The sequence below is a fragment of the Trichechus manatus genome, unplaced genomic scaffold (genome assembly GCF_000243295.1).
Source record: "Trichechus manatus latirostris isolate Lorelei unplaced genomic scaffold, TriManLat1.0 scaffold00153, whole genome shotgun sequence".
Taxonomy (NCBI): Eukaryota; Metazoa; Chordata; class Mammalia; order Sirenia; family Trichechidae; genus Trichechus; species Trichechus manatus.
Window position 1 is genome coordinate 6,808,756 of NW_004444089.1, and position 10,005 is coordinate 6,818,760.

Below are 10,005 nucleotides of genomic sequence, written 5' to 3' on the forward strand. Positions count from 1 at the left end.
GTCTTTCAGCTGACAGAATAACTAGCTGCATCAGGCAACTGGCAGTATATCTCTAATTTTCACGCTATACTTCTGTGGGATATCTCAATCAAATACAGTTCTCACTAACATGCACAGCTAGAGACGGTAGAGAGACTACAGCAAATGTGCGTAAGTGGGCATACAGAGTAAACCCACCCAATTAACACCTCCAAGTGTGTATATACGTATGCAGTTATATATACATACATGGAGCAAGTCTAGAAAGGCTCCTACTCAAAATACGTTAACAGTTAAGAACAATGTTTTGAAAGAAAACACAGAATTGCCTTATAAGTTATCCGGCTTTGCTACCAAACTCACTTCAAATCAAATAGATTTTGGATGATCTCTTCTATTTACGATTCAACATAATGCTCAACTACTCCCAACTCTATCATAATTATTTCACTTTTAGTGAATAGTGACTGACAACCTCTCCATATCATCAATACACACAATCGCATTCAATCACTGTAATCACTGAACACCAGCACACGGCAATACAAGCATTAATGTGTACTTATATTTACCAGTTAACACAATATTTATTGTTCGGTTTATTTGGATTTCAATTTTTTTTTTTTTTTGATAAATCAGTAAATCTGAATATCTGGAGCCATTCTGTCATACTGGTTTTGCAAGCTACTTTGGAGCCTAAGAATGCCCCAACTGATATGCCAGTGTGACAATGTATGACATGGAGGTTATACACACAACTGCACCAGAGCCAGTAACTTATAAGGCTGTGTCACAAAGACCATACTTTTCTATCTATGGACTCTACATACACAAATGCTCACATAAGCACACCCACATCACGCTGAGCCCTGCGTATTTATACACTCATACGCCTGTATAGATATATGGCCACATGTAACAGATTGAGAAGTCCAATAGCTAAAATAGATGGAATTGTTTCTCAGGAATAGGAGTCTATATTCTCATTCACTTTTACAAAGGAAGGCAGCTTTTAGACGCCACTGTTTTTAAATGACAGAAAAAAAAAAAAAGCCCAATCATGTATTTGCAGTGGATACAACCCAAAATAACTTGCTTGTTAACGTAGGGAACACACGTATTAGCAAAAATGCTTGTTCCAAATGTTTTTTAAAAATGTGATTTGTTTCTTTACAGAGAGGTGGACCTGGTGCTTCTTCAAAGGCCAGGGCAGCACAGAAGCGCTGCAGACTTCTTTTCCACTTAGTCGATTAACAAGACAAAGAAGAAACACGCCCACGGGTTTTCAGAACCACCGTCTCCTGAGTCCACACCTCACTTCACACTAGATATATGATCAGGGTTTGCACCTCTAAAATGCTGAAAGCAGGGGAATATTTATAATACTTTTCTACGATGTTTAAGGGAAAAAAAGTGAGCGCAAGTGAACAAGTACCAAACGTTCACTTCCAGCACAATGTCTTCGTAACACAGCTCAGGTTTACCATAAGACAAAAATGCATGGCTTTGCCAAATGCTGTCTTGCTTGGTGGAAGAATTTAAACATTCAGGGCCTGATTTTTAAAATAATTCTATAAGCAAGTAAATCTTAAGTGTTTATAAATCACCAGTTCTGTTCCACCAATGAACTGAAACCTCCTGGCTTGTTGCTAAGGGCTTTTTTCCTGCACTAGGAGAATGGAATTATGCTCCACATGGAATGAGGTCCCAAAGTGCTGTTTCCATCCCGGAGGGACTTCAGTTTCAAAAAGTAAATGATATATATTGCCTCCGAACAGCCCTTTAATAAAAGTCATATGTTCAAAAGATTAAATGCCGTGGAATAGCATTTTCCTGGAACTGCTTGGAGTGGAAAGCTGGCCGTGATGTCTATCGGCAATTAGTACAAGACCCGTTCCTTTTTGCCGTGTCTAAACAAAGCCGGGGGCTTCATATCAATTGGCAATATCTGCCATTTACCCAGAACAAATGGTGTTTATCGGGCCTTTCCAGGCTGTAGTCTTCCCCAAGATTGACAGTGCCAGGAAGTTAGAATTATTGGAATTTATTTTTGTTCTGGCCATCTAACCCCACCAGATTTCAGTTAACTGTTCCGCTGCTTTCTTTGCATTTTTGACAGTTCAGTCAAATACATACTAATCTGTTATGGGCTCAACTGTATTAAGTAATGCATTTTACAAAGACATAACTAGGACGGGCACCAGGAAAAGCAACTGCACAGATGTTGAGTGTTTCAGCTAAAACAAAGCAGACTTTGATCTCAGCAGGAGTCTCGTTCCTTTCTATCGCAAACATTTTTAAAACGTGAAGTCTAGAGCGGGTATAATTATGAACTGTTCTTTCAAGATGGAATGGTTCAGTTGGCACTTCTTGAATATCTGCCAGAGAAGTGTCTTTCTCTCCAATCGACAAGATAACGAGGCACTAATTATTATAAGGCTAAGTTTTCAAATGCTGTCAGACTGGATTTTTTTTTTCCCCTTTTGGGTGGGATATTTTATTCATTTGGAAAGTACAATGGTAACATATGTAACTATAAACCAGATGGTCCAATTTGCTAGTTGAACAATTTATCAAGGAGATGAATCAATAACACTTAAAACAGTATATGACAACTGAATTTCTTTCCATCCTGAATCAAACATTTTGTTCTTTAAGCTCAATTTTCAAGTAAAATTTGGAAAAAATTCAAGTAAAATTGATAAAAGCCTCCAAATGGCATCATACATTCTTGAATTTATGACCTCCTGAGATACGTCAAGCCCGCAGAATATCAAAACCATGCTTCACAAGTCTTAAATTGTTAGTGCTGAACTAGTAAAACTGCATGATCACGAGGCTATGGCTTCCGTACAGCAGACCGGACACGTTACGTTAAACTTTAACATTCGGATTTTAAAATAGTTATTTTAGATTTAGGCAACGTTGACTAGCGTATTTTAAATAGACCACTAGAAGAGCAGAATTAGTAGGTTAATATTTAACAATGAGTTATAATCATAGACTTACTTGGCTTAACACAAAAGGAGTTTTGCATATGAATATTTCCGAAACACCAGCAAGACCCAGGATTTATCAGAATAGAGATCTGGATATTTGGGGCCTGATTTACAAAGCAGCATTTATGAGAATTTTGCTTTTCAAAGTGGCTTTTCGGGAGAAGCCCAGTGTTTTGTTTTTTGTTTGGTTTCTTTTTAGGTCTGCGTATGTTAAAAAACATTTAAAAGTTTCCTAGCTTCAGTTTTATAAGTTTGAAAAATTACATATATGGTTGTCTGGATGAACTATGCACTTTGCAGCAATGCGGTTGAACAAGTTCTTCATGTCCGCATATAGCTGAAGTTATTGTTATGTTGTTTCCAGTAAAATATAATTAAAAAAGGAAAATATACTTGTCAACAAAAACAAGGCAAATTCCTAGTGCCTAATGTTAGAGTCTCCATGAGACATAGCTTTGACATGATTTTTTCCCCTCAGATATATTAAGCCACAGAACGACCAGCAGCTTCATCTATTGTTCCAAGGAGAAAAAAAGTCTAATTGAAGAATTTTTATTATTTTGCAATTACAAACACCTTTAGAAAATTAGCAATCCAAAATTTAAAAGAATATAGCTTTAAAAAATATGTCTGCTATTGTTGCTGTGTGCTGTCAAGTTGATTTCGACTCATGGCGACCCCATGTGACAGAGCAGAACTGCCCCATAGGGTTTTCTAGGCTGTAATCTCTACAGGAGCAGATCGCCAGGTCTTTCTCCCAAGGAGCCACTGGGTGGGTTTGAACCGCCAATCTTTAGTTTAGCAGCCGAGCGCTTAACCGTTGTGACATCAGGGCTCCTTGATATGCCTGCTAGTGCCATATTAATTTGCTTTACAGAAAGTGCAGAAAGATTGTATCTACATGTGTAGTTATGAGTAAGAAGAAAATCTCATCTACAGGAACTGTGACTCTATATTGCTAAGTCTCCAGCGTGTTCTTGTAGTTACTATTGGGTCCATATATGAAATTTATCTGGAGCCAGGCCTCACAAAAACTTCACCTCACGAGTGAGTCTGTGTTCAAACAACCCCAATGAAATCAACATAAGAGATAAAAAAAACTCTCCTTCCAGGGCGAAAACCGTAAGTATAAAATGCCTGTATACGAATGTATATATATGATTTGGGCTTTGTAATTTCAAGGTATGCAAAACTCTTTTGTGTGCGCTCCTGTTAGATTTTTGCTTAGGAAACGGGAAACCTTCACCCAGTCACAAACCAGACACATTGTTCCATTGATTCTTTTACATTGAGTCTCCTACTGAATCCAAATCATCCGAAGAGAGGGGACGACACAGGTCCTGTAAGATGAAGGTGAGCAGATTTGCTTACTCGGATCTGTGGGTGGCCTGTCACTCTAAGACAGCCCTGGGAAGCACCCTTGACTTCTGACATCGTCAGGCCTTTCAGAGTCACAAGTGCGGATAAAGGGAAAGATAATCTTTGAGAAACCTTCTAGAAAACCAGAAACCCACTGCCGTTGAGTCGATTCCAACGCATAGCCACCCTACAGCACAGCGAAGAACAGCCCCATAGGGTTTCCTAGGCTGTAATCTTTACGGGAGCAGACTGCCAGGTCTTCCTCCCGAGCAGTGGCTGGTGGGTTCAAACTGCCGACCTCTAGGTTGGCAGCCGAGCACTTAACCACTGCGCCACCAAAATGGCCCTTATTTTGCCTGTCAGCAAGGGCACTCATGAGCTGTTCCCTTCCTTTGCGTGGAGTTTTGCAGCCCAAGGCCTGTCACTGCCCACCTGCCGCTACGAGTCTAGACCAGTCTTCCTTGGACACTGGCATCCCGTTCTGGGTAGAGAGGAACGCTTACCTCAAACATAACTTATCAGGAGCCCCCGCTGGCATTCACAGCAAATGCTGGCCCCACAGCAGCAACTCCAGTGTTTCGTTCGCACATGGCCTCAACCCAATAAACATCGCCTCTTCAAAATTTTGTTTGGAAGACAATGAATGCAAGAGGTGCAACCCTCTCTCTTCCCCACACTCTTCCCGGTCTCCCAGCCATCCACCCATCACCTCCCTCTCCTTCCCTCCTGCCCTGTGCTGCTAGCTCTTTCTGCTGGTAGCCAGGCAACCCGATCAAATCTTTAGGAGAGTGTCTGGAGCCACCCACCTACCCTTCCCATCATCTAACTGATCAGATAATCCACCAAAGCCAGGCTGTGGGAGTGGCAGGGTGACTCCAACCTACACAACGCAACACACGTCCCTGACGCATTAACACACGGGACCCAGGGAAGTTCACGGGTGGAAGAAAGATCCGCTTCTGTACCAGCCAAGTGGTTCAGCTAGCAATTTTAAACAACAGCATTTTAGAAGAATAGGGAGGTTACTTGGCACATTGCCCCAAATATTTTTATGAAGAAAAGTATCTGGCAGACAGACTATTATTGTATAAGGCCATCCGAAAAATGTCGAGAGGAAACATTAAAATAGGATATTAAAGGAAGAAAAGCAAAAGAAGCTGATTAAATCCTCATAATGCACATGAATTCAAAGACATGTTTTCTTATTTGTGAAGAAAGCCAGCAGGTCTCAATATCCTTTGAAAAACAGCTTATGCTCCCATGTTTTAAAACGGGGGTGGGGAGAGCCAACTCATTTTCCTGGCCACATAGCTAAGCAACACAGACGGAGAAACCCAAGTAGCTACTGTTTTCCAATCTGCAATAAAAAAGAGTTAATTTATTCTCTGAAGCGTCTTCTTTTAGCACACGCCGCCGTTCACTTATTTCAGTATTTCCTGCAGGGACGGGTGGCCTGCCAGCTGAGAACACGGGCCACATGTGAACAGAATCCATTTTCAGGGATATTCTAGGTCCATTTTCGTGGGGAGGGGTGATTCGGTACAGTCGCCTACACACCAAGACGAAGGCTCCTCTCTTGGGATCAGAAAAAGCACCCAAAGCTGAAGCAGCTGTGAGTGTCTCCACGCACAGGCATGCTACCTGGATGCAGAATGTTCCTTTAGGGCCCAAATTCAAACGCTTGGGAACTCAACCACCTTTGGCTACGTCGAGGGCCCTGCTCACGACGTGTGCTTAATAATGTTTTCAGCTGATGATAAACCCTTTGCCCCACTAAAACAAATAGGAGTTGGTTTTCCTGTTCTTTCCTCCCAAGTACACTGCTTGCGTTGGTAATTTAAAAGGCAACATGAGGATTCTAAAAGGGGAAATTCTAATGACATAAAAGGTTCCACAGCTGCTAGGAGCTGGGCGAAAATCTTCTGCCTCAGTTGGACAAAAGCATAGTGAAGCAGAGAAGTCAGAGGGCAGAAGAAGACAATTCTAGCTTCACTGTCAACCACGGGACAGCTGAGCTCTCCGTCACCAAGGCGTGGATCTCCACAATGAGCAAGCAGGCAGAGAAGCTCACGTCTGCAGCAGGACTCCTAGCCACTCTTTTAAATCTCAGCAACGAAGCATGAACTACATCCATAAATTCCGAGTCTGAGTTTAATTAACTCAGAGAATGAAGAGAAATTTATAGGCTAGGTCTACTCTCCAAAGAGGCACCCTGGTGGCGCAACGGTTAAGCACTTGGCTGGTAACCAAAAGGCTGATGGTGTTTGAACCTACTCAGTGACTCCACAGGAGAAAGACCTGGGGATCTGCTTCCATAAAGATTACAGCCTAAAAACCTGATGGGGCAGTTCTATTCTGTCACACAGGGTTGCTGTGAATCGGAATCACAGGGTGGCTGTGAATTGGAATCGACTTGACAACGAACAAAAAACTCACCAAAAAATACCTTTCGAGAGAGAGAATGTTCCATGGAAAAGGGTCTTCCTATGCCAATCCACTGACTGGCCCTGGAGGTAGGGACACAGCTGGGTGATGTTCATGAGACAAGAGGGGCTGCACTAGCCCCTCCTCCACTCAAGACAGATCTTTAGAAAATTAAACAAATTCACTAATGATCCCAGTACTTTTACAATGCCAAACTAGGCCGGGGCCCAGAAAGTAATGAAAACACTCAGAGCGAACAGAAATAGAATTCGTGCATTTTCTAGCTGGAAAGAGTCCTCTTCTCTCTTTCTCTTTTTTTTTGTTCCGCTGCAACCCAGAGTGGGTAAGAGATTTATATAAGATAACACAGCCACTTAGTGGCAGAGCTCCTGCCAAATCCCAGGCCTCATCAAATCTAAAAAAGCTAAAGCTGCCGCCAGGTGAATCAGCGGAGAAAAGAGAATCAAATCTGATATTTGGTGCAACAGGTTCCAAAGGGACAGGGAGGTGGAGAGTGGGGACGGGCTGAGCCCCCTGGCCCCCACTTTCAGCTGGAAGACAGTTCTGGCAGACTGCAGACAGAACTTTGGCATGGGGCATGAAGAGAAGGGTTTCCGTCTGTCTTGGGTACAGCTTAAATTTATGGAACTCAGAAGTTTCATTTCAAAACGCATCATGAAAGGACCCAAACGGAATATGCAGTGTGGGAATCCAGGAGCCTCTGAGGAGCCCTCGTGAATTACAATGTCCAGTGAGCCCCACGTCCTCCTTCCACACCGATACCTCCCCCGCCTCCCTCTCCCACTCTTTCTGTCCTTGCCTCAGTTGGTCTTACTGGAAAAGACAAACGGTACAGGGGTGAGGTCTTGAAGCCTGAGAGAACGGCTAACCATCACCCCCCCTGGCGTGAAGAACCTGCACTGCTTCCAGTAACTTCTTCCCTTGGGTCTCAAGGCCCAGCCACTTCCCACTCGTATTATACAAGAGGCTAAGAACGCCTGCAGGGAGTGAGGAAGGGGAGGTGCTCACTGTGGGTTTCACTCACAAACGAACGTGTCCTAGGAACCCGTCCCCTGATGCTCCGACCCTAAGCCCCCTGGACAACCGTTCCGTGTCCCGAAACAACTGTCCACCACGGCCCTCCCCTCCAACAATGACACTTCTCCTTTTCCTTAAGGGGCTGATGGGCAATGAGCACATCTAATCCAGCCCATGGTAATAAAGGAAGCTTACTAACTGGTGCCCTGAAGTCCTTCAGGCATTCAGAGCAAAGAGAGGGGAGGGACTTCAGAGAGAAGCGTCATGTGTATGTTCTTCTCAGAGTTAAGACTGGGAGGAGTTTATGGAGAAATGAAAGCCCTTGAGTTCTAGCTAGGAGAAACCCCAGCAATAATAAAGGACCCGCCGCTGGTCACCTCTGCCCTAGCCTGTCACCACAAGACGCAGGAGGACACCTGTGCCATTCCGCACAGGCGGCTCACAGACCTTCAACAGCCTGCTTATTTCCTTACCCTCTGCTTCCGGAGGCTTCCTGGGCTGGTTGGTGATGGGCTTGGAGACTTTCCGGAGCGCGGAGTGGAAAGCTGACTACCAGGGGTTCCATTAACTGGAAGTACAAAGAAAGAGAGAGAAAAACGGCATGTTAAGGAATTTTCAGGACAAACCACCTTTTCAGAGAGAGAAACAATAATGCAGAGTCTCTGCTAAAACTCCAGATACCTTAATATATGTGGTCATGAGAACAGCCTCAGGGGATTGCCTTTCTTCAGAAATACAGTGTTCTGTTAAACTGGTGCTGAAGGGGGCAGCAGGTTACATAATAATCAGAAAGATGTGCTTTTTTTAACTTCCCTGATGAATTAATTGATGATTTTCGGAATGTGGTAAAGGCCCCGAGACATTTTCAGTGGAATTCATCTGTAATGCTGTCGTTTTGCTTCCCAGGAGGAATAAATATCCGCAGAGCTCACACGTGCTTTTCCAGGGCTTGTTAAGAGGTCTCTGAATTTTAGCATTAACGACCCCTGTCTAGAAGCCCTGCACCCCATGCACCCCCTGCACCCCGTCATGCCCCAGCCTGGCTCTGACAAACCTGCTTTGAATAGAACAGAGGCACTGACCACGGACACCCCAAACTCTCACACTTTGTCTGCTGAGGCTGAAGTCAGACACTGCTTTCCAACAGGTCTGCATCAGTGGGATGCGACCTGATTCTCGAGACTTTCATACAACATCATCCCTAAGCCAAATCAAAGCCACGCAACTCCGGGAAGCAGTGATTTTTCTCTGACGGACGTCCCCTCTGAGAACACAGAGAAGCACTTAGAGGCATGGTTTCATCAGATACCTAAGGCGACTTCTATTCTCCCCATGAAAACGATCGTCCCAGTCAACGAGGAATTAGCACGGAGCCACAGACATTCTGGGGGTGCAGAGCAGACAGCTCCATGAGGGACGGCGGTCAGGCAGGGAACTTACCTTCTCTGAGTTCTAGCATGGACACTGACTTAAGTGTCTGAGCTGGCACTAGCGAGGCGGGCTCCCTCCTCAGCGCTGAGCCGGCGGAAGGAAGCGCTGGATTAGTTAGGGGTGGCTCAGGCTGCCGAGGCTGCTCCCCAGCAGGCTGGCTGAGACACAGCAGATGCCTCTTCTGCGTAAGGCTGACGTCCTCCCAGCAGCAGTGGGAGGTGCGGGTTCTGTCTTAGGCTACATCCAAGGTGTCAATTAAGCCTCAAGCCAGCGAGGGGCTCTGCAGCCCCCACCCCGACACTCACTTCGCACTGAATCATAATTGAGTGCCTCTGGGGGCAGGAGACCCAGTGACTCACCGGGAGAAATCGGAATGACAGGAACTCTTCTGGAGCCTGGTGGCTCCGGGGGTGATGAGTACCACCTCACAGCCTTCCCTGCCATTCCGTCAGAGCGGAATGCTGACAGACAAACGGATGCGCTCTGCTTTCTCCGTGTCCTCCAAAGACCTTGAAAAATGCCTGTACCCCACACTGCTGCTAATGTGTAGTTTTGACTTTGAAATGCATTTTGGTGCTTCCTTTCGAGAAAAATGAAATGATGGATTTGGCAGATGAGGAAAGCACCGGGAAGGCTCTCGCTGGTTGCGTTCGCCAGAGCCAGCTCCCCAGAACGAGCTAGAGGCCCAGGCCTCACTGCCTCGGTGGGCCTCCCAGTCAGTGGCCTCCAAGGGGAGGGCAAAGGACTGTGGCCGAGAGGGCCTCACGGTCAGTGG

General features: G+C 44.9%; 1 protein-coding gene across 1 annotated transcript in view; it reads right to left on the reverse strand.

Annotated features, from left to right (window-relative positions):
- LOC101353945 (serine/threonine-protein kinase DCLK1) overlaps nt 1–9,258 on the reverse strand; it is a 96,432-nt gene extending 87,174 nt beyond the window's left edge. Inside the window, exons 1-2 of the mRNA XM_023740360.1 lie at nt 9,240–9,258; nt 8,273–8,367 (exon numbers count right to left, since the gene is read on the reverse strand). Of these exons, the coding sequence (XP_023596128.1) occupies nt 8,273–8,367; nt 9,240–9,258 (114 nt within the window). The remainder of the gene's footprint in view (nt 1–8,272; nt 8,368–9,239) is intronic.
- Between the last annotated feature and the right edge of the window lie 747 nt (nt 9,259–10,005).